This window comes from Struthio camelus, chromosome 10, assembly GCF_040807025.1.
Source record: "Struthio camelus isolate bStrCam1 chromosome 10, bStrCam1.hap1, whole genome shotgun sequence".
Lineage (NCBI taxonomy): Eukaryota > Metazoa > Chordata > Aves > Struthioniformes > Struthionidae > Struthio > Struthio camelus.
The window spans coordinates 24,438,393-24,465,221 of NC_090951.1; the positions used below are offsets into that span (position 1 = coordinate 24,438,393).

The 26,829-nt window shown below is 51.1% G+C and overlaps 2 protein-coding genes across 10 annotated transcripts; both read left to right on the forward strand.

Annotated features, from left to right (window-relative positions):
- Nucleotides 1-8: 8 nt before the first annotated feature.
- On the forward strand, nucleotides 9-14,576 carry E2F4 (E2F transcription factor 4). 2 transcript variants are annotated; one of them, XM_068956173.1, is made up of 10 exons: nucleotides 9-225; nucleotides 2,138-2,247; nucleotides 2,833-2,994; nucleotides 3,557-3,600; nucleotides 6,468-6,529; nucleotides 6,861-7,146; nucleotides 7,815-8,006; nucleotides 9,124-9,171; nucleotides 11,867-11,911; nucleotides 12,259-14,576. In XM_068956173.1, exons 1-10 carry the CDS (start codon nucleotides 58-60, stop codon nucleotides 12,372-12,374), a joined length of 1,233 nt encoding a protein of 410 aa, XP_068812274.1. In that variant the 5' UTR covers nucleotides 9-57; the 3' UTR covers nucleotides 12,375-14,576. The 2 variants fall into 2 exon arrangements, with proteins under 2 accessions (XP_068812274.1, XP_068812275.1); XM_068956174.1 differs by having other exon boundaries at nucleotides 9-204.
- Nucleotides 14,577-14,883: 307 nt separating this feature from the next.
- On the forward strand, nucleotides 14,884-26,610 carry ELMO3 (engulfment and cell motility 3). 8 transcript variants are annotated; one of them, XM_068956162.1, is made up of 21 exons: nucleotides 14,884-14,996; nucleotides 15,378-15,460; nucleotides 15,557-15,597; nucleotides 16,016-16,088; nucleotides 16,163-16,213; nucleotides 16,723-16,892; nucleotides 17,587-17,686; nucleotides 17,790-17,941; nucleotides 18,899-18,977; nucleotides 19,653-19,703; nucleotides 20,073-20,195; nucleotides 20,425-20,556; nucleotides 20,878-20,982; nucleotides 21,513-21,621; nucleotides 21,869-22,005; nucleotides 22,123-22,286; nucleotides 22,476-22,588; nucleotides 22,865-22,969; nucleotides 23,483-23,565; nucleotides 23,984-24,064; nucleotides 25,043-26,610. In XM_068956162.1, the coding sequence occupies exons 1-21, from the start codon at nucleotides 14,960-14,962 to the stop codon at nucleotides 25,253-25,255; spliced, it is 2,202 nt and encodes a 733-aa protein (XP_068812263.1). In that variant the 5' UTR covers nucleotides 14,884-14,959; the 3' UTR covers nucleotides 25,256-26,610. The 8 variants fall into 8 exon arrangements, with proteins under 8 accessions (XP_068812263.1, XP_068812265.1, XP_068812270.1 ...); XM_068956164.1 differs by having other exon boundaries at nucleotides 14,890-14,953; XM_068956165.1 differs by having other exon boundaries at nucleotides 14,897-14,908.
- Nucleotides 26,611-26,829: the final 219 nt, after the last annotated feature.

Below are 26,829 nucleotides of genomic sequence, written 5' to 3' on the forward strand. Positions count from 1 at the left end.
GCCCGGAAGCGGAAGCACGGCGCGGCCGGAGCCGGCGGCGGCGGCGGTGGCGGGCAGATGGCGGAGTGCGGGCCGCAGCCCCCCGGGGGTGGGAGCGGGGCTGCGGGGGCGCCGAGCCGGCACGAGAAGAGCCTGGGGCTGCTGACCACCAAGTTCGTGTCGCTGCTGCAGGAGGCCAAGGACGGCGTGCTGGACCTCAAGCTGGTGCGGGGCTACCGGCGGGTGGTGAGGGCTCTCCCGCCCCGCCGCACTGGGGCCAGCATCAAGGGGAGCTCCGCCGGTGTTGGGAGTCGGGAGCCGGCGCAGCTGGGGAGCTGAGGAGTTCTGCTGGAACTCCTGCGGGCACGGCTGAGCTAAGCGCCGGCAAGCACAGAGGTGGCTGGTCCTCCGGGGAGTGAAGCAGGTTTTGTGGGGGAGAGCGTAGGTGGAAATGGCGATCTCTAGTGGAGCAGGTCTAGGGAGGTGAGGCCTCCTCATCAGGCAGATAAAGAGCTCAGCCTAGGAGAGAAGTCCCCGGGAAGAGCTGGGGATGTGGCAGAGCTACCAGACTGCACATAGAACATGCAGAAGTGGCCGGGTACTTACCATCACAGTGTAGATATTCCCTCCTGCAGCTTCCTTCCAAATAGTTCTCATCACTCAGCGTTTGTATTTCTATTTGAACTGTGTTGGGCTATCTTCTTCTCTTCCACGTTCTTGGCCAGGCTTTGGAAGGCCAGGTGCAGGTGCTGTTCAGTCCAACATGCCTTCTGCCTCATGTTTGCTCTGTCACATGGTGCCCCAATCTCCCAAAGCTGCTACTTGAACACAGACGTTGTAATGATAGATCCCTGTAATGCCTCATCGGAGAGCTGCAGAAATGGAGAAACTTGCTCCTTACTGCATTTTGGCCTTCTAACATACAGCAGGAAGGAGAGTGAAATCAGATTCATCTCTGCCGGGACTGTGCCCTGATGCCTTTATGTTATGGACAAGTGTTCTGCAAGTGCACCTTGCTCATGCATTTTCAAGATCTTCACCTAGAGAAAGGAACTCTCTTAATGAAATATGCAATACTTATATCTAGGCCTCCTCTGCATATGAAGTTCTTTCAGTGTGGTTTATACCAATCTCTTATGTGGCTATGTGTGTGAGTTCACTCTGACAACCCCTGCATAGGCTCCAGGCAGGTGTGGGAAAGCCCTAAAAATGGAGGGTCGGGAGGAGTCTTCTGGTTGTAGACTACAGTCCTCTGCTATGGCAAATTGTTAGCTCTTTGGATTTTGTCAGAAGAGCAATATTTTCTTGCTCAAAATATACATTAACTAGGATTCATATTTGTCAGTGTGATTTGAGCAGTAGTGCTGTGCAGGGTCTCTAATGCCCTGGTCCATTACCGTGAAGATGTGTGAGAGAGGAAAGTCATTTCTGTGCTGACCATCTGTGTCTGACTGGCTGTGCAATGCCATCTGTAGTATTCTAGCATGCCAGCACAGTGCCAGCTAAACACCTAGTGCTGCTAAATTGCCCTATGAAAGTGGAAACGAAAGGCTCAACATTGTCTGGAGTATCCAGCAAGCTGAAGAGAACTGTAGTAGTGGAACCCTTGGGGCAAAACAGCAGCGAGCAAGGCAGGGAAGCACGAGGGTTGCTCAGGAGCTGCGTCCTTATAACTGTACTTATTCTTCCCCCAGTGGAGACTCTTTCATATAAAGAAATCTGCCTTTTGAGAAGGTGTTGATTCTCTCTATCAAATGGCATGAGATGTAGATAGAAAAGACCTTTTAAACATCCACTTTACTGAACAGTGGTCAACTGTATAGGCATCTCTCTACCTTCTCCTGTCCGTTCTCATCTGTCTTACACTGAACAAGCACTGAATTTTTAGGCTGCCAGACTAGTGTCTTCTAGCACAGCTTTATTGTTGAGGAACAATGATTTTTGCACCAGCCCTGAATGAGGTGGCTGGAATTAGATTTGTGGTTAATGGGAAGGTCTGTGGGTAAGAAAAAGAACAAAGGGGCAGTGACTAATTCTGATTGTTGTAACGATGTTAAGAACATGGCTTTGTAGTTTGAGGCGCTGGGGCAAGAGAGGCATGAGGTGGGGAGCAAGGGGTGGCTGAGAGTTTGGAGTTAAGTTTTCAACTTTTCTGCAGGCTGCAGATACCCTAGCGGTGCGGCAGAAACGACGAATATACGATATCACAAATGTCCTGGAAGGCATTGGACTGATCGAGAAGAAATCGAAGAACAGTATCCAATGGAAGTGAGTGACAGAGAAGACTAAATTGTTCATAGATCCCTTTTAGTCCAAGGTCCTATCTCACAGCTGTCTTTTCCCCATGCAGGATAGCAGGGCTTCATGTGGTTGTTGTTTAAACATTGTGGTTAAAATGCCCTGCTCAGGGAAAGCTTCCTCAGTGGTCTATGCATGCTTGTGCTTCCCCGAGCTGAGCTGTGCTGTTGCTAGTAATGAGGAAAGCTGAAGTACATGTGGCATGTCCCTTTTCTAATGGAGCTGTTATCTGAGCACAGATGAAGTATTTGTAGTGCCTTGGATTAGAAAAAATGCCTGCTGTGGCACTGGGGTGGGAGAGTCCTGTTAGCCGGTGGGATGTAGGAGGATGTGCTAAATGTTGCTATGCTAGGAAGGGTGTAGGACAGGTACAGGTAAGGCTTTCTGGGAGATCTGAGCTTGGCATATGGTAGAGATGGCAGCAAGAGAAATGTTGGAGTTGGTTTGGATGGCTCAAGACGCTGATGCATGTTATTCCTTTTTACATTGCACAGAGGAGTTGGTTTGGATGGCTCAAGACGCTGATGCATGTTATTCCTTTTTCACATTGCACAGAGGGGTGGGTCCTGGCTGCAACACACGTGAAATAGCTCACAAACTCATTGAGCTGAAGGCAGACATAGAAGACTTGGAGCAGCGGGAACAGGAGCTGGAGCAGCAGAAGATGTGGGTCCAACAGAGCATCAAAAATGTTACAGAAGACGTGCAGAACAGTCGATATCCTTTGTGTGAACTGATTACTCCATCTCCTTGTTAACTTGCTGGGCTGGAAAGCAGAGATGTGAGGGCTTGGTTGGCAGACGGCCTTGCTTGGGGGGGGAGTTGGGGATGGTGACCTTATGTTGCTAGAGGATCTACACTGAAAGGGTCAAGGAACAGTGCCTTTGTTTGCAAGCAGAGCGACTCTTTCCAGCATGGGAAACAGCTTCCCCTGCAGTGCACACAGCAGCGTGAGACAGTGAGCTCGTTGTGCACCCATGAGTCTTGTCTGGCTTCATGAAGTTCCCTGGGGCTGTAATGTTGGTGCTGATGAGAATTTTGTTCCTCTTTGAGTCATGGGTGCCACTTTCTTGCATGTGATGCTGCTGTTGCGGCTTTTCTGTCCTCTTAGGATATCAGATCTGACAAGTATGTAGCTTGCAGACCTCACCTTCAGACCACTTCAAAGGATGGCATGGGGAGCCTTCTAGGAATGGCATTTCTTGGGCTCGGAAAGGAAACAGCCCTTTGAGTTCTGCCTTCACAGGAAACTGCAGCCTTTCTCCTTAACTCTGGAAACATTAGCGTATGTGACGCATGAAGATATCTGCAAGTGCTTCACAGGTGAGGAAATAGTGCTGCATAATAAAGATGTTCATCCCCTCAGTCTATCCCAACTGCTCTCCTTTGCCCAGGAAAGAGAAGGCAGTGGACCTTGGTTTAGGTGCCAACATGGACTGCCAAACAGCATCAAGGAAAATGTAGTACCAGTTCGGAACCCATCCTCACGTTTGCATACCACTGAGCTGTAGCTTTCTCATTGCCCTCAGAGGAGTGCTGAGGGAGCAGGAGATTTTATTGTGCTCGTATTTGAAGGGGTATGTCAGCTATTCTTGAGGCAATCTTAGGAGATCTTGCTGCTGGGTGTCACTGTGCTAGTGATGCTTGCTGTCCAGAGCCTTTGCATATGACATTTCCTTCTCTTTCTACATTTCTTCCTTCTCTTTTTGTATATGTTATGTTGCAAGCATGTTACAAACCTTTTATTTTGAAGGCTTGGGTAGATAATATTCTTACAGAGAGCAAAGTTTTACTGTAAGGTAGAAATCTGGGCGTAAGCAGAAGAATAATGGAAGAAGTGTGTTTCTCTGCTGCATCCTGTCTTCTCCCAACAAGAGTGTGAAGAGGAGGTAGTAAAGAGCAGAGCAGGACCGAAAAAAAAAAAAAAAAATTCCCCATGGCCAATGTGCAGTATGTCAGCCTGTCATACATGAACTGTTCTTCCTAGCAGTGGTGGTGTGGAGCTGCAGCTCCTTTCTGCTTCAGTGAACACCTGCCCTCTCCTGACCCTCTGCAACCTGCATCTGGTTGCTTGCATCACAGCATATGAGATTAAAGCTACTTACCCTGCTTGCCCCAGCCATGCGTAATCTCACCCTTGTCTGACTCTCTCTTCATCTCTTCCAGGGCTGTTTTCTCACCCTGCTCTCTGTTAGTTCTTCTATTTTTCTTTGCCTTTGTGTGCTTTCCTTGTTTTCCAGACTTTATTTTGCTCAGGTTCCTGCTAGTAACTTGTGCATGCCACCCCTTGCTTTACTGTTTCTTGTGGTTTAAGTTGGCACTTTTTTGGGACAGGTATTGTGTTTTCAGTTCGACAGTGCTTGGGGCTAGGTAATTTGTAACAGACTGGAAGAGTTTATTGGAGACCCGCAGACAGACTATTGCTTGGTTGATTGAGTGTTTTGCATTTTATTGCACCTGTTTTTCTAAGGCAGTTTACATCTGAAGCCAGATCTCACCAAAATGTGCAGAGCAAGTCAGATCTTACTGAGAGCAGATCTGAATTCCTTCTAGAACAGTGGCTTGATCCAGGTTTTCTTCTTGGCTGATGAGCGTGTGCCTCGTTTCGCTGTATGAATATATGACTTACTGGGTAGCTTTGGTTGTATGAACATGAGAGTTATTGGGTATACGACTGACTTATGGGGTATCTGAACCTCCTTGCAGCGGTTTTTTGTTGGACCTCATGTGTCCTTGAATTGTGAGAAAGCTGAATTTCATCTCTCTTTTTTGCAATTGACTGCTATTGAATTCGCTTTCTCAGAGTGAGTTATGGCTTGAAGGTTTCCATGCTTGGCCTTTTCTCAAATATGTATTCATTATTTGGATAAAGTAGTAAGGATGTGTTAATTTTTTAGTGCCTGGGAAACATAGTTTTCCTATCTGTTACTGTAATATATTTTTGCACTTGCAGAATCACAGAGGAATTGGGAAGCGTGCGTTCCTCGTTTTGTAAAATTATTTGAGACTTGGCTATAAAGGACAATAGAAACGCAATGCCTGTACTGTTGAAACTAGCAGGTCTTGAAGCTTGAGCTTGTATCTTTGAACTTTATTACACATTTTTAATGGCTTTTAACATTTTTTTAAGCACTGACTTGTTAAAGGAATCCCATCTTACTGTGAAATTATTTTGTTTTTAATCCTTGTATCTTCTGTTGCTCTGACCTTTGATTTCCTGCCTGAAATTAAAGGATGTGTTCTGCTGTCTGTTCTCTCTCATTGCTCTGCGGATCTTCTGTGTTAATGATCAAGTTTAATGCAAAATACCAGTGAAGTGTAAAGACGTGAATGCAAACCACACAAAAGCTTACATGTTCAAAGTGAAAGCTGCTAACTGCTCAGCCTAAATATGACTAATGTCCATGGCACTGGTATTTCTTTGTTGATATTTCCCTTTTTAAATGTAAACCCCAGTGTGGAGGGGAGGTTTTTCTTCTGTGTTATATTATTAAGGATGCAGATCTTAAGGAGCTGTGGAATTTGAAAATGAAAGATGCTGTCAGCCTGGCTCCCAGCCCAGTGTTTGCAGAGCTCTGTGCATGGTCCTACTATAACTAGAACCAGGCAGCTCTCTTGCCAGTGCAGACCAGGAAGTGTTGTATTTGGGTATTGGTCCTCCAGCATGAGGTCACTGTGCTGTTAGCCTCCTGTCTCTTGAACTACACTATTTCCTCTCTGGCAGTGCAGCTCTGTGAGTTGTATGCTGTTTTGTTCACAGTTCAATCAATCAGAAACTTGTGACAACAGGATAAAGGATCCTTCCTTGGGGTCCAGGCTGTTCTTAGAGTGAATTTAAGCCTAGCCCCAGTGTGTCCTCTGAGGGGAGTCCTGCTAAGGATGCTGCTAAAATGCTTGATTTTTTTTTTTTTTCCTTTACAGTTGCTTTGGGAGAAACTTTGCAGGTTGTTTGTGCTGTTAGCAGTTGGTACGTTAGTGTGATGTGATTAGTGGCTCAGGTGGGAGGCGATTCTCCACGGAAATGAAGACAATGTGGCCTGTGGGAAATGCAGGGGATCAGATGGCTGAGGATGCCCCCGGGGTCTGTGGTAGATAGCGGAGGGGACTTTGAGGAGGGGCCCTGTGTCAGCATATGCTGTGTCGTCAGAACAGTTTGTGTCCACTGGATGTTGACCAGCCTCTTTTCACAGGAGACACCCTCCTTGCAATTCGAGCCCCATCAGGCACACGTTTAGAGGTTCCCATTCCTGAGGTGAGTGATAGATGTGTGGGCAGGGAGAAGGTGGGGAGGGTTGCTGGATTGACCAGACTGGGAGTTGGTGGTAGCGGGTGTGATGGAGTTGGAGAAACTGGCAAGCCCAAGGAAGGCCCTAGGTCTTAAGTAATTGCCATCTCTGTTGTTCAGAAGTATGTAAGTAATTGCAGGGGCACTAGAGCGAAGGGTAGTTCTGCGAGTTGGGAAGAGAACCTCTAATAGAAGAACTGTGGAACTGTCCTGAGCTGTCTGGACAGCGTGCTGTGCCTTTGGAAAATTCCTGTTCTAGTAATGTATGTTTGTGTGTTTTGCTTCTGGCCTTCTTCAGGGCATAAATGGACAGAAGAAATATCAGATCCATCTGAAGAGCACAAGTGGTCCAATTGATGTCCTCTTAGTAAACAAAGATGCTTGGAGCTCCCCTCCTGTAGTGCTACCTGTCCCTCCCCCCGAAGACCTCATTCAGTGCCAGCCAGCTGTGCCCTCAAAACCACAGATACCACTGCTTGCCCACTTCCAGGAGGCGTCTGTTCCTAGCAGCACCCAGCCCTCCACACCAACACCTACCAGCACTCAGGACCACAGTCCTCCTGCACAGAAAGCTACTAGCGCAGGTGAGAGGACGGATATGGGATCCTGATGTGTGAATCTTCCAAGCTGCAACTTGTGTCTGTTGTCCTTGTGATGTCACTTGGCACCAATGAGAAGTCGGCTTCATCCTCTTTGTAACTGCCTCTCAGGTAGTTGTAAGCTCAGCAGCTCCAGCTGCTCTGAGGTTGCCCTTAGCCTCTTATTTGCCAGACTCTGTAAGCCCAGTTGCCTTTACCCTTCATTGTAGGCCATGTGCCTCAAACTCCAGCCATTCTAGCAGCCCTCAGTGGGATCTTCTGATGGCCTTCTTGAAATGGGGGGTGGCTGAAGCTGGACACAGGGTTCCGAGTGCAGTCTCCTCCCCAAGCGGGAGGATAATAACTTCCCTTGATCTGCCAGCCATGCTTCTCCTAGTGTAGAGTGACATGTGACTTGCATTAATTGCTGTGAGAGTGTGCTCTTGGTTCATATGCGCTCTGGCACCACGAAGACTGCTCTTCAGCAGAGTTGCTGCAGGACCTGGGAGTTCCTGCTGGGAGAAAGCAAAAAGCCTTCTTCCTCTTGCCATGCAGCTGTCTGCTTGGTCAGCATTGCCCATGAGAGTTTGGTCTGTGCTGTGGTTGCTTGCTTTGGGGCTGGCAGGGCATATCTCTCGGAGGTTACATTTGTGTGCGTCTATAACTTTTTCCAGAATGCAGTGTCTCAGTGGCAGAGTCCAAAAACAGTGGTGACTTTGACCCTCTTGACTCTATGTCTGCACTGGCCAGCCAGCCAGCTGAGTTAGATACCCAGCCACTACAGTCTTCTGCCTCACTGGACAGTGGCTCCGTCCTACCCAATCCCTCTACCTCCTTTGAGCCGATCAAGCCGGATCCCACAGGAGGTGAGTATGCACCCTCATTTTGTTTGTTGCTCCAAGAGCATGCTGCTGTGAGTGAGGGAAAGGCTGCTGGCTCTGCAGAAACAAGCGGAACTCCAGTCCGTCCTTGCTGTCCGGCGGACTCTGCAAGGGATGAAAAGGCATCTCCCTGTGAGAAGGAGCTGCCTGTGTGAGGGTACTAAAGAACGGTACAGAACTAGAATACCTGCAGGGAGCACTTGCATGACACGTGTCTCTGCTGTTATATGCAGGATTATTCCCTTTCAACCTCTTCTCTAGTGTGAAGTCCAAGTTTTGAGACTGTGTAAAGCTGTAGAGTTTCCAGCCTTCACCAGGAGCACCTTTGTAACCCACAGGAAGTTTTCCCTTACTGGCAGAGCTTATGTCTCTGTTTTGTTGCTTTACTCAGGAATGCTTCATCTATCTTTAGTGATGTTGCAGTCTTAATGATCTCACAGTGTAAATTTGGGCAGCTTCCTGATGTGCTTGGTGAGGTGAAGTGGGCTTTAAATGAGGAAGGTTTAGGCTTTATGGAAGGCTGGCCAAAGCAGAGAGAAGCATCCTCTGGGTTAGGCAGTGTGCTTTGATGCTGTGGAGCCTACCTTCACTGCGGAAACACAGGGTTAGAAAGTTATGGTTAGAAGAGAGAATCTTGCCCAAATGTAGCTATACAGTGCTTTCTTCACACTTCTGACAGCCTGTCTTCATCTTGGAGTAATCTTGATTGTGGAATTACCCACTGGGATACAGTAAGGTGTATGTGCATCTGTAGTGACTATCTAGGGGCATGCCCTCATCCTACACAAGATAAATCAAGGTGTATGGAAGCTGAGGCTGCATGAGGCTTGCATATGGGCAGTTACTCTAGAGCCGCTGCCTGTGTTCATGTTCTAGGGCTCCTACAGTTATATTTTAAAGTGGTCAAGCTTTTTTATTGCATTTATTGATCGTTTGAGCAGATATAATTGACACCGTGCATGGAAGCAGAACTTTTGGATGGTACAGGCCAATTTGGGTGCGTAAGGAATTGAGAGTATAGCAGGACTATAGGTGATTATGCTGTAAAGCATGTCAGGCTCTTCATGTAATGATGCGAACGGTTTGGTTTGTTGTATTTCAGTACTGGAGCTTCCCAAAGAGCTGTCGGAGATGTTTGATCCAACGAGAGGTATGTTCCTTCCCTAACTATGGCCTTGTTCTGAGCCTACCTACCTGCAGAAGCAGGACAGTTGACTTTATTCACTTCCTTTTGGATTGTTTGGGGATGTGGTTTTGCAAGGTGCTTGTGGTCAGTGGTGGCTGCTGGCTCTCTTGCTTGTAGATGGACACTCTTAACATTACTGTTTTCTGCATGTATCTCTCTGTCTTCCTTTTGCCAACAACCTCCTCTGTAGAATTTGCCCTACGGTGCGTAGATGAGGGCTTTCCAGCCCTCAAGCCCCTGCTAATCTATACTCTGGCCTCACATGTTCCTTCTCCGATTTGTCTGCACCATCTAGAGTTACAAGAAAAATCCCTGTTAGTCTTGTTTCAACTGTAACCTTCCCAAAGCTAACCCAAGCAAATAATCTAGGGAGTTAGTCTCCTCTCCTTGAAGTATCCCTTAGTGGTTTTGGTGGTGCTAGTAATTTGGGAGTGATAACGGAGAGGATGCTGATAAATATGTTAGGTGTTCTGCCTTGGTCCACGGAACGTCTGAGAGTCACTGCCTAATGGTAGAACAGACTTCAGTGCTAAGAGTAGAAGAGGTGAAGGAAGTTATTCTAATACAAGCCTGAATTGGGAAACATTTCTCTCTCTTTTTTTTCTTCTAAATTTGCACATTTGGACTACTGATTTGCTCTTTGAATTTTGCATAGTACTTTCTAGCCCTGAAGTTATGCAGAGCTGAGTACCCACCGGCACTTTGTAGTGGTGAGAAGATTTGTTAGAAGTGTTCCCTGGAGTCCCTAGCAGGTGCTTTGTGAAAGTGTTGCCCATGTTTTAAAAAACCCACAATCCCAAATGCCATCTGCACAACCCTCTGATATGTGTGCTGGGAGCCCTGGGACAGGCTTCAGGGGAGGCCTGGAGAATAACTTTCATCCATGCTCAGCCCAGTGCTCAGAGCACCTGCTGCCGTAGACAGCGGATGAGGTCGTGGTAATGATTAAATGCATCCAAAGAGTAAATTGGACTCTTTGCAAATTGCAAGGCTCTAGCACGTGGAAAAGAGCTAGCTTAACCCTAACTGTCTGTACTATGTGACCATATGAACACTATTAAAAAAGTGATATTTACTGCTTACATTAAGGTATGTTTATCTTGTTTTATGGATTATTCCTGCCAATGTGGAAGGGAAAGGCAGAGATCTCGGAGTGAAGGAAAATACAAATGGCAATGTGAGATTTTTAACAGTGATCTTCTTTTGAATTGCCCATGGAAACTGCAGTCTGCAAAATAGAGGTGGCAGCTACAGCAGCAAAGTGCAGGACTAGAAAAAAGCAACACTCCAGAGCTCAGGGAAATGGGCTTTGTAGTGTACTTCATGCATCCTCTTTCATCCCTGTGTGATTGTAGTAATATTGCCCTGGCACTATCTGCTGCTTTAAGGCTCTGCAGTTGAAGCAGTGAGAGCCCAGAGTTCTTCCTGTCCTGGAAAAGGCAGAATTTCACACATATACACATGCTACTATCTTACTAGTCCTGAAGAAGATCAAGGTTCTGTATTTAATTTCTATTTTTTGAAGCTGGTATTATTTCCATCAATTCACTTGGCGTTGAAATTCTCCCTTTTCACAGCACCAAATTAGGTAGGTAGGTTCTTGTCCTCTAGGAAAATAGCCTGTTGTGGATAAGCATCTTGAAAATGGGATCATTTGAGTTTCTTGCATGAAAGCTCATTTCAAATGTAGGTAGCATCTCATGAGTCCAGTTAGATTGCGTTAGTTCTTCATTATTTTATCTTGGTTAAGTGAGAGGGCTACTGAGAAACTTATTTTCAAATGCATAGTTTCTTAGAGAAGAGACTGATTTGGGCATGCTTTGGCTGCCTGTCTGTTTACCCCTCAAGTGCCTCATGAACCTACTAGCCAAGATCAACTGCGCTGGAGGAAGGGATGACCTTTCAGACATAATTAAATTTTTAATAATTTTGTGTGGGCAGTAGAGGGGGGAGCAGAGTTAATGGCCCGCTGAAGGAGGGATATGCAGAGCTTGGATGTTCATTCTGTTTGGCAGCAGAAAGTCAGAAAATCTGCCTGTATGTATTGCTGAGTTAGCCGCATCTCAGCTGTTGGGCACAGGAAGAAAATTAGGGGGACAAATCTGGAGGATTTACAAAGCATACAAATCTGGAGGAAAGTGGAGATTAATTAGTTCTGCTGCTTATAGAGCAACTTTTTTGTTTTGTTTTGTTTTTCCCCCTCCACTTTATCTAAGCCAGTGGGTATCTGAGGACTGTTAATGTGTCTGGCTTTACCACTTCAACTTCAGGTGCCTTTTGAAGAGCTTCCTTTGGATGAGTTTGGGGGCATTTCTGGAAGGAGGGCGAGTTCTGTTTGTGCATCAGCTAGCACAACAATGTAGGGATAAAGCATAGCCCATCATGTGAAAAAATTGGCTTATGGTTGAGCTAACCAGGCAGAAATCTGCAGGATTTTTTGACGTTGCTTGAATTTTCTGACACAGATTTCCCTTTACCATGCCAGGAGGCCCAAGCTTCCTTTTGCCACAGCCTGCATGTACTCTTACCTGCTGCCCTCCCTTAGCCAAAGAAAGGATAATAAGGGTGAGGACCAGGAGAGGCTGGGAAGGGTGGGAAACAACACAGGCACTGACCAGGGAAGTAAAGTGAATTGCTTACCACACTCATCTCTCCCCAGAATGTATGAACTCTGAGCTACTGGAAGAGCTGATGTCATCTGAAGGTAAGTCTGAGTTTCAACCTCATGCTACAGGCTCTCTGGGGAAGGAAGACAGTCTTGTGTGACTTTACCCAGGCTGTCAGCCTTGTGCTTGCAGGCTCACTCATCTTTTCCGGGCTCTGGACGTGGACTCGGTTCTTACTGTCCTGCCAGCCCCTGAGAGATGAGTGAGGACTGAAGGAGCTTGCCTCTTCAACATTGCAAGGCTGATTCAGAGAAAACTCAAAGAAATGTTACTGTGAGGTGGCCTCCCTGTATCATAAGGAGCTCCCACAACTCTGTTCCCCTTAGCAACTCTTGGCTAGGTGCAGAAGTGCTGAACTTTGTAACCCTGAGTTTCTCTTTCCCAGTGTTTGCCCCATTGCTCCGCCTCTCCCCTCCTCCTGGAGATCATGACTACATCTATAACCTGGATGAGAGCGAAGGCGTCTGTGACCTCTTTGACGTGCCTGTCCTCAACCTCTGACTTTTCAGTGCGGCTGTGAGCCTCGCAAAGACAGACCATTTTGTAACTCTTTGGAAAGTATCTATTTTTGGATTCCTTTTGTGCTAGAGCTCGATGAGTGAGCGATTCAGAGATGCTCTCATATGGACTCAAAACCAAGAGATGTGGACTTGCAGGCCGGGAGCCTCCCTGTAGCTTCTTTCTCTCCGTGTTGCACATGCAAGGTCTTTTGACTTAATTTGTTCTGCTGCATCTCTGTCTCTCCATTGGATTCTGGGCCTCACTTCAAAGAGTCTGTGTTTGAGTGTTCCCAGTTCAGCTGTAGAGTTTGCCCATGTGCCTCCAAGTTTCCTCAGATCTGCATGCCTTGGATTTCCTGCAACCCTAGATGCACTTTGCACCTCCTAGGTACCAGCTGCTACAAGGAGCCTTTGTATTGTGGTCGGTTCACAAGCCCGGAGGTAGTTAGCTAGATTTTCAGTGTGAGCGGTTCAGATTGGGGTAGTTATGTTTTGAATGACAATGGGGGGGGGGGGGAAGGAAGATATGGCACCAAAGTGTCCATTTCTTCTAGTGATTCCAGACCAAGTTAATATGTTTTGCAAGTAAAAAGCACTTTTTTAGCCAGCTGTTTCCCCTAGTAGGATGCAGGAGTTGAGCTGAGTGTTTCTCTGCTTGTGCATCAGCAGGAATACTGTTTCTGCAGTGGTGTTCTGATGCACAAGCCCGGGGGGGGGTCCAGCTTCTCATGCAGCAGCTGTGCTGCTTCTACGGGGCTAAAGAAAGGGTGCTTTTTTTTTTTTTTTTTTTCCTCTCTCCTGAGTGGAGAGATGTTTGAAAGGACAGACTGCTTCAGCTGTTGTCTGTAAGGTACTCTAGGTACATCAGAGCCTGCTCGCATTTGCAAATAGCTATATTCTCCAACCATTGCACTTGAGCCTTCAGCTGTCTAAAAGGCCACCAGACAGTAACGATTCAGTAGTACTTTGCTGTGACAAGTTACATAGGTGTTGTCGGAATAGACAGTAGGGTTTTTTTCCCCCTTTTATTCTCTTAGCATCTGCTCAGGATCAGACTTTCTGTATGTTTGAATTTGCTCTTCCAGTGTCCATACCCATGCTCCCGATTTCTGATCCTGTGGCAGGTTGCTACCTAGCATGATGCTTTTTCTGCATCATTTTTTGCAAGCTTTTCTTCATTGTTTTGTAATGGAAGGTCTGCTGTAGGGTCTTTATGGTGATCAGGTGATACCTGTCTTGGATCCCATGTATTTTAGTTGTTGAAGTAAAAAGCCCTCATGGGTTTGTGTTGTGTTTTGCAACCCTCAGCTTAGGTCTTTGGGCAGATCCTGTATTTGAATGTCTTAGTTTTGTACATCTTCCTGCCATTGCAGTGGTAGCAGCTGTCATGTCCTTCCTGCTCAGCAAACTGCCAGAGAGGTGGCTGGGCCAGGAAGCATGGCTTGCTATTGCAGAGAGGTAGCTCTCAGCCATCCACGTAACCAGTTGATGTTTTACTTCTCTGCTCAGCTGCCTACCGTATGTGAACCACAAAACCAGCCCTGGCTGGGGCACCAGCAGTAAGGGATGTAAAGCCTTCAATTATTGGAGCTTACAGAAGTGAGGAGAGCGTATGCTTGGGACTTGTGTTCCTGCTCTGGTTCTGTGTGCTGTCATATTTTTTGTGGGACTCCTCCAGAAGAGCCGTTCCTTTCTGCAGCTTGGGAAGCTCATGGTGGCTGAGTTTTGCTGTGAAGTACCGGCATCCTCTTCAGAACAGTGTGAGGAATTCAGTAGGAACAGACAATACTGGGCATTTTCTAGTTCAGCTGCCAGCAGTGGGCAGCTAGTGCTGAAGAGACAGAGATCACGTGGGACCCCATGAGGGCAGTGAATTCAGTCTGCATGCACCAGTTTGTAAACCTTCTCTCCTTTTGCATGGAAGCTACCTGAAAACTGTTGGTCCTCCATATGCGTTAGCTAGGCTCCATGGCTTTTGTGTAGCTAGAGCTCTCAGTGTACTGCCTGACCTGTGCTCTCCTTCAAAGTGTTAATGTTTGCCATCAGTTAGACGAAGTTTGGAAAAGATATCTAGAGAAACTTTACAGTAACAAATGAACTTGGATTCATATATAAAGATTATTTTTATACTTTTTGCAAGGAAAGAAAATTGCTGTAATATTTGTACAGTGTTCTCTGAGTGAATAAACAAACCCTTTCCAGAGCTTCCTGTCCCCCCTGCTGGGCCCAGAGCCTTGGTGAGAGGGTCCAGCAGCCCTGAAGAAGTGGTGCTTGGTCCTGGGACAGCCTGCTTACCTGAGCTCATCCACTGTAATGGCACCGGTGTTTTATACTATTTCAAAACAGTGTTGTTAGATCAGAATCACCTTGTAAGCGGTGGTAGAAGCACCCAGCCGCTCCCTCAGGCCTGTGGGGCGAGGGATGAGGCCGCCAGGGCCTGGGCGCTGGCACTTGTGCCTGCGGTGGAGGCTGGTCCTGCCGTACCTCGTGCGCGGCAGATCCGGTGCGTCAGGTCAGGTGAGGGGGAAGGGCCAGGTGTGTGCGCGGGGCTGCGACTGGCACCGCGGCGTCGGGCCAGGGGTGGGTATGCCCTACTCGGGGCTGGGACTGGCACCGGGGCCAGGTATGCCCAGCGCTGAGACCAGCAGCGGGGTCTCGGGGCTGGGGCCGGGCGGGCGGTGCGGAGTAGCGACCCGGGAGGGGAGGTGGGGGGCGGGCTGCCGGGCCCGGCGCCCTCGCCGCCGGGCCTCGGGCCGTGCCCGCTTGGCTTCAGAGGCCTCGCCAGGGCGCGGGGTCGGGGCCGGACCCTCCCAGGGGCGGGAAGGAGGCGGCGGCAGCGACCCGGAACTGCGGCGCGTGGGGCGGTGGCGGTGAGTGGGGCGGTGGCGCGGCCGGCCGGCCGGCCGCCCGCCTCGGGGCCGGGGCCGGGGCCGGGGCCGGGGCCGGGGAGGAGCGGGCTCAGGGGAGGCGGCCGGGCCGGGCCGTGACGGGGGTGCCGTTGCAGGAGCTATGGCGCCGCCCAAGGACGTGGTGAAGATCGCTATCCAGATGGTGGGCGCCATCCCGCAGCTCATCGAGCTCCAGCAGGTACTGCCCGCGGCGGCCCCCTCCCCCCGCTTCCCCCTGTCGCCGCCCAGCACCGCTGCTGCTCGTCTCACGGCAGCCCTCTCCCCTTGCTTGCAGAGCAAGCCCCTGACCTCCGTGCTCAAGGACGTCTGCGATGTGTGAGTACGCTGGCTCCGGCTCCCTGCCCAGCACCCTGCCCCAGAGGCCTGTGACCAGTCTGTGGCAGGCCATGACTGACCATGGCTAGCCTGTAACAGGCTGTGATGAGGCCATGACAGGCTGTAGCAGGCCCTAGCTAAGCCATGGTGGGACTGTGATAGACCATGACTAGCCTGTGGCAGATACGTGACAGCCTGTGACAGGGCTCTGACAGCTAGTGACAGTCTGTGGTGGGCTGTGACAGGTCATGACAGGCTGTGATAGAGCTGTGAGAGACCACGACTAGGCTGTAGCAGGCCGTGATGAGCCATGACCAGCCTGTGGTGAGCCATGACAGGCCATGACCAGGCTGTGGCCAGCCTGTGACAGGCCACGACCAGGCCATACCCTGCCATGACCAGCTATGTGTTGCTGCAGGTGGAGCCTGCCCAACGCGGAGCGCTACGCCCTGCAGTACGCAGATGGGCGGCAGACATACATCACTGAGTTGGTGAGTGACTGCCTGCCCCATCCCCAGCTGCCTGCAGTTCTGCATTCTCCTAACAATTTACTTTCTCGTTACAGAACCGTGGGGAGATTAAGAACGGAAGCATTTTATGGCTGACCACCTCTCCGGTACATCCCCCTGTCTTCCTATCTCCTTCTCTGAAACATGCTCTGGTGTCAGCCTGCAGCTTCCTGCAATGGGGAGGATGAGGTGCTCCAAGCCCACCCCAGTGACACTCTGCCACTGCGTGCTCTGTGACATCTGGCTGATCGTGGCTCCTCTCTGTGCCTCAGATCCAGCAGAAATAGTGTGAGGAGACTGGTCTCAACCTTCTTTCTCCCTCAGTAGAACTCAGAGGAGTTTGAGGAGAAACTAAATAACACCTTGTGAAAGGCTTTGGACCCATGGGCGGACTCCGCCAGCTGTTCTTAGTACTGCTCCAGTCTGACTTCCTTCCTCAGTTCCTGATGGTTTCTGCTCTGATCACTCTGTGTCTCAGTCGTTCTCCTCACTGGAGCTGCTCTAGCCTGATCCTCCTTCCAAAACTTATACTTAAGCTCTCCAGCCCCTGCCTCCATCTGAGTTTCTTGCTGTCTTTCAATGAGCCGCTTTGGCTTGATTCTTTCCTTCCTGGTAGGATCAAGAAGCAGAGGGGTTGTACAACGGGATCCAGAGCAACAACGTGGATGTGAAGTCTGACTCACTGAAGAGGCTTGCAAGCCTTTCCCAAGATGTTACCTTTGCTCAGGAGTTCATCAACAGAAATGGCTTGAAACAGATTTTCTCTATTGTGGAAGAGGGGAATGAGTGAGTATCAGCAGAAGAATTTCCATGTGGTGGTTGAGTTTTTTTTCTCCCTTGTAATACTGTACAGCCTCTGCACGGGGCATTGCCTGGCTGCTTTGTTCAGTGTTCCTGGTTTATTCATCCCTGTGGCCCCTTTCTCCAGAAGCTCTGTGCTGTGGCACAGAGGGCAGCATTGGCAGCAGTGCTCTTTGTTCTGCTCTGAGGGTTTTAGCTGCCAGAGGTCTGCAGGCAGCTTGAGAAAGCCCCAATTGCCAACCTAGTGGCTCTCTGACTCTTTTTCTCTCAAGATGCGATGCTGCGTCTTCCATGAGCTCTCCTTTCACAGAGGATCTGGAGCCTAAAATTGGACAGTGCACTGTCTGGCACACTGCAGGTGGCAGGGAGAGATTTAGGAGGTTTGGGTTTCCTTAGGGCTTGTGTGTGGTCTTTGTACCACGGTAACACAGCTTTCCAGAAACTGCAGAACTCCCCCTGCCTTGACTCCTGGGGGTGACTAAGTGTGAGTTTGATTTCTGTAAGCATTCTTTCCTCCTTTCTCTCTTTATTCTCTCCGTTCTGCATTCAACTCCATCCTCTTTCCTCATTCTATCCTTTCTTTCTTCTGCTCCTCCTTCTCTGTTTTTCTAGTTGTTTCTAATGTATCCAGCAATGTGTAACTAGAGCATTCACTGTGTTTTTTCTTCTGTTTCTCCAGTACAGGGGAGATACTAGCTCACACCCTGAAGGCCTTCATGGAGCTGATGGAGCATGATTTTGTTTCCTGGGAGACACTTAGTGCGGCCTTCATCAAAAAGGTAGTACATTCCATAGATTCTGCAGCCTGCACCTTTCAGGTACCTCGTTACTCTGGTTACCTAGGCTCAGCCTGCCTTTGACTGATGTTTTTGTTCATTGCAGATAGTGAGTTATGTCAATATGAACGCAATGGATGCCTCTGTCCAGCAGCTCTCCTTGTCAATCTTGGAGAACATGGTACCTAGCAGTCGCCTGCTCTTTGAGCTAGTCAAAAAAGAAGTGACTGTGGATCGTTTGCTCACCCACCTGCAGGTGTAAGTGGAGAGGCTGGGTCCTTGTCCCCCCATATCCTAGAGCCAGTGGGATTGTGGCATTGGAAGGCAATCCCTGGGTCTTGGAGATGTGTTGCTGATTATTCCTGGTGCGACATTGTACTATGCTTTTATAAACACGTTCTGTGTGATCAATCTGTTCTGTCCTCACTGCCATGAAGCTGGGGGAGGGATAGACTGTCCTGGAATCCCACCACTTGGCAGTTAGAAACCATCCCATTTCCAGGTCAGATTCATTCACGTCCTGTTTCGCCCGGATGTTTTTATTCTTTAGCTGAAGTGGCTTTGGCTCTTCCTGCTTTTTCCTAGTGTATTTATAAACAGTAGTGTATCCCTCACAGTTTTGGGGGGCTACGCTGAATAAGCAGATTTTGTTGAATCCCTCTACTGAGACGGGTTCTTTGTTCCTTCATCTTCCTCATACCTCTGTATCTCTTCAGTTTTGAGATTTCCTTCTTAGAAAAAGGGGAGGCCTGAACTGCGTCCAGGACTCCTGCCAGACAGGAGCCTGCTGCTTGCCTTGGATTTCCTCTCAAGCCCTTCCTATGGCTCCCAAATGCTGTCCCCCACCTTTTCACAGAGATCTTGTGTCATACAAACACTTCTCCTTCATGCATAGGCTCTTCTTGGTTATTGCTTCTCAGAGCTCTCTGGGAAGCTGCACCCACAGACACGTCCAAAGCAATATCCATTGCTCTGTGTAGGGGTGCTCCTCAGTCATAGGTGTGGGGAGTATCTGTCTCCTGGACCTGCAGTGCTCCTGGTTCTGCTGCCAGCAGGTCCTTGTTGATGGCTCCAGCCTCAGGGTACTGTCTCCCCAAGTTCCCCACCTCAGTGCAGTGGAGTCTAGCAGTCAAAGGGGAAGAGGAGTCTGCCTTGGGGAGGGCAAGACCATCCTCTCAGATGGTGACTTTCTTCCTCCTCTTCCTCCTTCCCCAGGACAAATACCCAGTTGCAGCTGAAGGCGATGGCCCTGCTCATTGCACTGCTGCTGGCTGCCACTGATGCTGAGCGACGGGTAAGGGGCTGCTTTCCCTGAGAGCAGCGGGCAGGACTGTGTGGCTGCAGGGTGGTGGGTGACTGCAGGGCTGTGGGCATCGCAGGCCCGAGCACAGCAGTGCAGCCATTGCTGGGGCGCTCTGCCGAGAGGCTTCTGGTAGAGTGGAGTAGTTTTGGTGGATACAAGAATTCAAATGCTAGGATCAACATTAGGTGTGGTGCTGTCACAGGGACCGCGATGGCCCAGACTCTGAGCACAGCATGGCTGAGCTGGTGGTGCAGGGCAGGGATTCCTTCATCTGTGATGGGAGGTGTGGGCAGCTGCATTGTAGTGTTTGCATCCTCTGGGATTGCAGGACTGTGAGGGGGTGCCCAGAGACATTTAAAGTTAATCCTCCCGCTCTGCCTCTTCTCTTTGGCTGGTGCAGATTGTGTCAGTGGCCTTGTGGGACAGGGTCTGTCTGGGCCCTGCTGGAGCACGCTGGCCCTGGGTGCCAGGGTGATGGGAGCTGAGGCCAGGTTTCCTGCTCACCAGTGTCACTCCTCAAATTGCCTGTTCCTTTTTCTCCCTACCCTGCCTGTAGCCCAGAGCCTGGCATAGCAGCGGTGGGGGTCTGTAAAGGGAACACCAGCTTTTCTGGGAAAGAGTAGCGTGCTGAGCTGGGGAATGTTTCACAGTCTCTTCCCTTCCTAGGATATCATGGACTACCTGAGGGAGAGGAACGTCAGGCAGTTTATCCACAAGGTGTGAAGCAGGGGTCATACAATGGTCTGCTCTGTGCCTCTTCTTCTCTCCTTCCTCCCTAGCCTCTGCCTCTGTGTGTGCCCCCCCTCAGCTCATGCCTTTGGTGGCTCGCTGTCTGCTTGGGTTACCTGTGTGCCCCACACCCCTTCCTTGATGCCTTCTGTGGGTGCTGTTGTACCCATCTGAGGGGGCACCCCAGCTGCCTGTAGTTCCGTGCACCCAGCTCTTGCCCAGTTCTGAGAGGAGCCGCCCACCTTCTACAGCCCCATTGAGCAGCAGTGCCTGCCAGGCTTTGGCTTTTGGGCCCTAAACCTAGAGGGACTGGGGGCAGCAGCCTGGTGGAACCTTCTCACTCGCAGTCTCCTGTAGAACATCATCCACAGCTCGGAGCCACTGGGGGATGAGATGGCCCATTACCTGTATGTGCTGCAGTCCATCAGCCTCAACCTGCACGAGCGCCGCATGAGGACCCCCATGGATCCGTATTCACAGGTCTGGGAGCACACTTCTTGTGGGTCTGGCCCTCTGCTCTGTCCTGCTCCCTCTCTCCTTCTCCCTGATGCTGCTTCCCACCTGTGGAAGTGGAGGCAGGTGCTTTGCCAGGCAAAGATTTGCCTTTGGGGTGTGTTCCTTTCCCAGTGGATTTCAGTGTTAGTTTTACTCTTGGGAGACCTGCTTGCACGGGGCTTGCTGGCATCCCTTCTCTCTCCTCTCCCTTCAGGAACAGCGGGAGCTCCTCCAGTCACTGCGCCAAACTGCCTTTGAGTCGGAGAGTGAGACGCCCACCAGCAACTTCAGCACTGAGCGCCGGCGCTCCCTGTGTGCCAAGGAGTTCCGCAAGCTGGGCTTTGTGGTGCGTCTGCCCTGTGCCCCCACCCTGTCCACATGCCTGTCCTGCCACCTGGCCTTTTTAGGGCTTTCCGACATCTTCCCTGGGCCTGGTATCCCTATTGGTCCTGCCGGGCTGTTTTGCAGGACCTGCCTTCTGCTCCCTCAGCATGACTAAACAGTGAGTGCTGCAGAGCTGCCATGCACTGCAGGGACCGTTAGTACTATCCTTTGCTTTACTTGCAGCCCTTGTTTCGAAGGGCAAATCCTTAGGCAGCAGCAGGGGGACTCTGCTGCTTGGAGAAGAGAGCAGTTGCAAAAATTGCATCCTTTTGTGTCCTCTCAGAACAACAGCAACCCAGCACAGGACCTGTACCGTGCCCCCCCAGGACTCCTTGCCCTTGACAACATGGTGTATTTCTCCAGGCATACCCCTAACGCCTACAGCAGGGTGAGTTCTGTCACTTGGAGAATTTCCTGGTAGAGAGGTGCTTGTGGATCTCCTGTTTCTCGGACCCGTCCTTGACCAGACCCAGACTGGGATACCACTGCCTCTTGAGCTGGTGTCCTAGTGTTGCCCTCTTTGACTTTCAAAATGCATCTGAGTCCTTCCTGTGTGAAGCTGTTTGAGCTGATGGCACTCCACTAAAGGGCCCCTGTATATTTCAGTATTTGCTTACAGCTTGGTTTCCAGGTCTAGTCTGAGTCTAAGCAGATCTGGGCAATTTAGGCAAAACCAGTCAGTGGATCAGCGCATTAGCCACACTCTGACCTGCTCTGCCTCTGCTAAGCTCTAGCACTGAGACAGGAGGGTGAGGAGACTGGGACTAGTTTTCAAGGAGAAGCTAAATACTTCTGTTAGGTGGGGGCGGATCAACTAGAAAGTGCAGAAGGAGCATGGGGAGTCCAAGCCCTGTATTGCTGGGACACCACTCTGATTCTGTGACGTGTGTAATGTGAGGCAATGACCTTTTCCTCCAGTTTGTCCTTGAGAACAGCAGTCGTGAAGACAAACATGAATGCCCATTTGCTCGGAGCAGCATCCAGCTCACCCTGATCCTCTGCGAGATCCTGCACGTGGGAGAGCCATGTATGTGTGTGCCCCAGCCCACCCCTCTCCCTGCCCTGCTGCCTCCTGACTGGCAGGAGTGAGGGCAGGCATGGTGCCATGGCTGGAGGGCTGTGTACATGCCTGCCCAGCAGGGCACCAGGCTCCAGTATGTCTGGCACTGGGGGTAGGGGAGATAAGCCTGGGAAACATCCAGATTCTTCTCCTGGGTAGTGAAATTCCCTGGAAAAATGGGGGAGTCTGGCATCATCTGTCCTTCTCACTGCAGGCTCGGAGACGGCTCAGGCCTTTTACCCTATGTTCTTCGGGCAGGACCATTTCTTCGAAGAGCTCTTCTGCATCTGCATCCAGCTGGTGAACAAGACCTGGAAGGAGATGCGTGCTACCCAGGAGGACTTTGACAAGGTGAATGCAGATGTTAGAGCCATGGATGGGAGCCAGGGCCACAGGGTGCGTGTGTGTTCGGGGCTCTGGGGAGCATTGCCAGGCTAGGAGTGACGCTCTGCACCCCCTCCCCCCCAGGTGCTGCAGGTGGTGCGGGAACAGATTACTAGGACACTGTCCCTCAAGCCCACCTCCCTGGAGTTATTCAAGACCAGAGTGAATGTTCTGAACTACAGTGAGATCCTCAAGCTGCGGCAGACGGAGCGGCTGCACCAGGAGGAGACACTGGCTGTGCCTGTGCTGTGAGTGTGGTGTGGGCAGGGCGCCGGAGCTGTGACAGGGCTGTGCTGCTCCAGGCAGGGACTCTCAGGCAGGTCCGCAGACCCTACCTGTGCTGGGAGGGAGACTCAGTGGGGCTGGGAAGGCCCTTGGAGAGGTGATGGGTCTATGCTGGAGAGTCCATGCCACTCTTCTTCTCTCTCCTGGCCCAGAGAGTTGCGTGAGAGGCTGAAGCCTGAGCTCCTAGAACTGATACGACAGCAGCGTCTGATGCGCCTCTGTGAGGGCACCCTCTTTCGCAAGATCAGCAGCCGCCGCAGGCAGGGTAAGTGTCAGCCCTGTTCCTGCTGCCTGGACAGGGATGCCAGGGTGGAAACAGAGGCTGAAAAAGTGCCTGCTTTCCCTGCCACAGGGGAAGCCACTTCTGTGGTGGGCAGTGTGCCAGGCTTTCCAGAAGGCTGGATCCGGCTGATCTGCATGGTGCCTGGGTTGGGGGGCTGGGAACACAGGTGTGTGAATTGGGGGGGGCAACTCCATTGACCAGTGGAGACTGGGCACTTGACTGGGGGCTGAGCATATCCCTACGGCCTTTCTGCTGCAGATAAGCTGTGGTATTGCCGCCTCTCACCCAACCACAAGGTGCTGCACTATGGGGATGTGGAGGAGGGGGTGCACTCTCCCCCCATTGAGAGCCTGCCGGAAAAAAGTAGGTGATAGAGAGAGGGAGGGAGAGAGGGATCCTCCTTCCCATCCAAGCTCCAAAGTGCTGGGGATGCCAGAGGGTGGGAATTGGCCCTCTGCCCAGGTGCCGCATGTCTGACCCAGCTCCTGCTGGTGCTGTGGGGGTTCAGACCGGGGCTGGCTGGCTCTGGAAACAGCACTGCAGAGCAGCTTGAGCTCTCCTGCGTAGCATATGGGTGTGAGACCCCTTGCTCAGACTCCACTGAGCTCTGAGCATTGGGGACCTGGAGGAGACATGGTGTGGGGGCAGGTTGCTTCCTGCCACTGCCAACAGCATCTCCATGGCCTTCCCTTACTGAAACTGGCCCAGAGCCTGGCCTGAGCTCACACGTCCTTTGAGGACTGTGGCTAAGTGCCCTGCCTCCTCACATTGCTGACCTAAGAGGTCTGCAGCGGCCTGGAGTCCCTGCCCAGGGCGGCAGTTTTGTGGGTAAGGAGGGAGGACAGTAGGCACTCACAGCTCCTATGCCTGCCCCAGTTCCTGTGGCGGACATGAAGGCACTGCTTGTTGGAAAGGAGTGTCCACACACGAAGGAGAAGAGCTCTGGGAAGCAGAACAAGGTCAGCACCACCCCCCACCCTGCACGGTGCAGAGGACCCAGCATGCTCCCCTCCCTCCTCCTTGTGCACACTGGACTGCACTCTCCTGCCCTCCACCGCTTTCTCTGCACCTTCCACATGCCACCCTGGTACCCCAGACATGTCCTGAAGTACAGCTGTCTTTGGCAGCTGGCCAGGATCCAAGACTAACCATCCTCTTCCGAAAGCTAGAGGTCTCTGAAGGAGATGTGGAGATAGGCTAGTGTGTGGCAGGTTTTGGCCTGTCTAGAGAGGGGAGATTGGAGGCACGTTGGGTCTTCTGGGCTACACAGGAAGAGGCTGGGAAGGTAGCTCCCGTTGTGACCCCCACTAGGGCAGAGCATGTCCAGCTGAGAAGCCAAGGAAGCCTCTTTTGCCAACCCCTGTGCTTTTCCTGCAGGATGTCCTGGAACTTGCCTTCTCCATTGTGTATGATGTGGAAGAATACTGTCTGAACTTTATTGCTCCCACACGGTATGAGGTGAGCTCCAAGGGCCAAGGGTGCTAGAAGCATGCTGCAGCCAGATGTCCTTGCCAGGGAGAGAGCAGGCAAGGAAGGGCTGGTCTCTTTTCTCCCAGCCTTGGAAAAGAGAGCCTGCTGCAAAGTACTTGGAGCTCTCTGGTTCTCAAACATGCCAGGTGCACTCAGCAAAACAGAGGAGAGAAGGGGCTGAGGCAGGTAGCCTGGCAGTTGCTGGCTCTGCCCTGGATTTGGACACCAAAGAGTGATTTGTGAAACTAGGAGAGGACGTGCCCACTCCTGCCCTTCATTGCATAGCCCAGAAGAATTGGGATTCCCTGGCATCCAGCCAGCATGCCAGCTAATGCTGAAGGGACAGTAACTCCTTTGTACGTGTGGCTGAGGCCTCAGAGCAACATGAGGACTGCAGCTCTCCAGCTGGCTGTGAGGTTTGGGGATGAACAAAGACCCAGCCTGGCTGCAAAGGTCACACATGGAGCTCAGGGGGTGACACTGGCTTGAGGACGGGCTGTGGAGGTGGGGGTAAGTGGCTGGGGGAAGGCAGGGCTGAGACCACATGCTGGAAAGAAAGCTGATCTCTCCTCTGACTAGAGAGAAAGGCAAATGCTAGTCTCCCCAGTGGCAGCACTGCATGTCAAACGTGCCACTGGGCTTCCCCACGGCTCTGGGCCAGGCTGTGCACGGCTGGGAGCTCAATGCATGGTGGCAAGGGAGAAAAGAGCATTGCTTTTAGCTGCATGACTCTGCTGGAGCATGTGTGGCCAGGTCTTAAAGGCTGGGGCCAAGCTGCCCTTAGCCTAGGTGAGGGCAGGGTGAGAGTGGCCTGGTGAAGGAGGTATGGCGAAGGAGGAACTCAGTGTAGGGCTGCTCTGGGCACATGGCCCAGGGTGGGTGCTGTGGTGGGTGCCACATAGATGGAGAGAGGGGTTCCTTCATCACCTGGCAGGTGCTGGAAATACCTGTTCTTTGCTCCCCTAGTTCTGCCTCTGGACAGATGGGCTGAACATGCTCCTGGGCAAGGAGATGACGAGTGAGCGAACACAGACGGATCTTGATGTCCTGCTGTCGATGGAACTCAAGCTGCGGCTCCTGGACCTGGAGAACATCAGCATCCCTGACACCCCCCCTCCTGTCCCAAAGCCCCCCAGCAACTTAAACTTCTGCTATGACTTCAGCCATGCAGAACAGTGAGTTCCTGCATCCCTCCCTGTGCCCTGCTCCCCTGCCCCTCTCTTCCCTCTACAGGCTGCCCTGTTTGGCTCTGTGGTGGTTGGGCCTGGAATCATTTTGCTGTCTGCCAACAGCAAAACCCTTCCTCCAAGCTCGGTACTCCATTCCTGCCCAAAGGGATGAGCCCAGGTGCTGGATGGTGGCCTGGGCCTGTGCTGCCTATCCCCTTCCTGTGTGCAATAGGCTGTGAGCAAGCAGGGCAGTCTGTCTCCTCTTCCACACCTCCTACTTGCCCAGCCTGAGCTCACCAGCACCCCAGAGCAAACTCCCCACCCCTCTTTGCCTGTGCCCTGCTCTCCCATGAAAGAACAGGGCTCAGCCACTGGAGCTTTAGGCTCCAACACTTACCATGCTACTGTTAAATGGAGGCTGGCAGCTTGTCTGCTTTGCTCCCTTGCCATGGGCAGGTGAGATGAAGCACCTTCCAGACAGCTGAGCCCTTCTATGCTGGTGCTGCCCTCCCCCACTTTGCTGCAGTCAGGCTCTGGGCAGAGGGCAAGGAAGCCAACAGGAATAAAGGTACAGGTGTAGGGCTGTGACAGTGTGAGGACAGCATTACAAAAGTACAAATCTACGCAGCCTGACCCTCCCCTTAACAGCTCCTCAGGGTGGAGACTCCCTTTTGGAGAAGAAAGGGGTGAGAAAAGAAGAAAACACTCCTGCTGCTAAGGCTTGATGACCAGATGGCATTCTCCCGCAGGGTCAGTGTCAAGTCATGGCCAGGCCACAGCCCTTATGCAACAGGGGAGTTTATGTACAGAGCAGTATCCTAGCACCAAATGGGTCGACTGATGGGCCAGTCACTTATGTGACTGCAAATTTTCTCCTGAACCCATCTCTCCTCCTCATCCCTTCTGCAAGTGCTCCCAGAGGTCATTTAGGGCACAAGTCCCTTCTACCCAGCAAAATTTCAAACGGTCGGTCACAGGCTTATCGCCACTGTGCCTAATGCGGCAGGGAGACCCCAGTCTGCCCTTGCTGCACAACACTGAGATGCTCGTGCTAATCCTGGTGCCTTCCCCCACATTGGCAGATACTTGCACACTTCAGCCATGCTGCTGCACCACTGCAATAAAAGCTACCTCTTCTATGGCCCCAAACATCTCTCACCCTGATGCCCCTACTATTAACGGTACCCTGGTGTCCTGTGCCTCCTTGTGCTTACAGCTTCTTTAAGGGCTGTTGTACAATAAAGGATTAGCCTGTGAGCCTGTGACTGTCTAAGCACTGTAACCACACATTGCTGGGGTGGCATGGGCTGTGACTGCACCTCCACCTCCAGTGTATTTGAACAATAAACACTTGTGAAGACCTCAGTGCCATGTCCTTTTGAAAGGTTTGGGGAATGGGTCAGGCTGAATGCAGGCAGAAAGGCTAGGGTCACAGTGGAAGGGTGAGACAGGGGCTGTGTTGTAGAGCTGGACAAGGTGCAGCATCATGCTCTGCCCTCCTGCCTGCACACACCAGAAGAGACCCACACAAATAGACATTTTCTTGAAGAACAGCATGTTGGGCAGCACCTAGGACGCCAGACG

What these genes read in the sequence shown, in the direction of transcription:
- E2F4 (XM_068956173.1), top strand. Translation starts at nt 58, where the DNA reads ATGGCGGAGTGCGGGCCGCAGCCCCCCGGGGGTGGGAGCGGGGCTGCG. An exon ending in AAGAACAGTATCCAATGGAA is followed by an intron (nt 2,248 to 2,832) that starts GTGAGTGACAGA and finishes CACATTGCACAG; the next exon opens with AGGGGTGGGTCCTGGCTGCA. An exon ending in CAAGCCGGATCCCACAGGAG is followed by an intron (nt 8,007 to 9,123) that starts GTGAGTATGCAC and finishes GTTGTATTTCAG; the next exon opens with TACTGGAGCTTCCCAAAGAG.
- ELMO3 (XM_068956162.1), top strand. Translation starts at nt 14,960, where the DNA reads ATGCCCTACTCGGGGCTGGGACTGGCACCGGGGCCAG. An exon ending in GTGCGGCCTTCATCAAAAAG is followed by an intron (nt 17,687 to 17,789) that starts GTAGTACATTCC and finishes TGTTCATTGCAG; the next exon opens with ATAGTGAGTTATGTCAATAT. An exon ending in CCACTGATGCTGAGCGACGG is followed by an intron (nt 18,978 to 19,652) that starts GTAAGGGGCTGC and finishes TTCCCTTCCTAG; the next exon opens with GATATCATGGACTACCTGAG.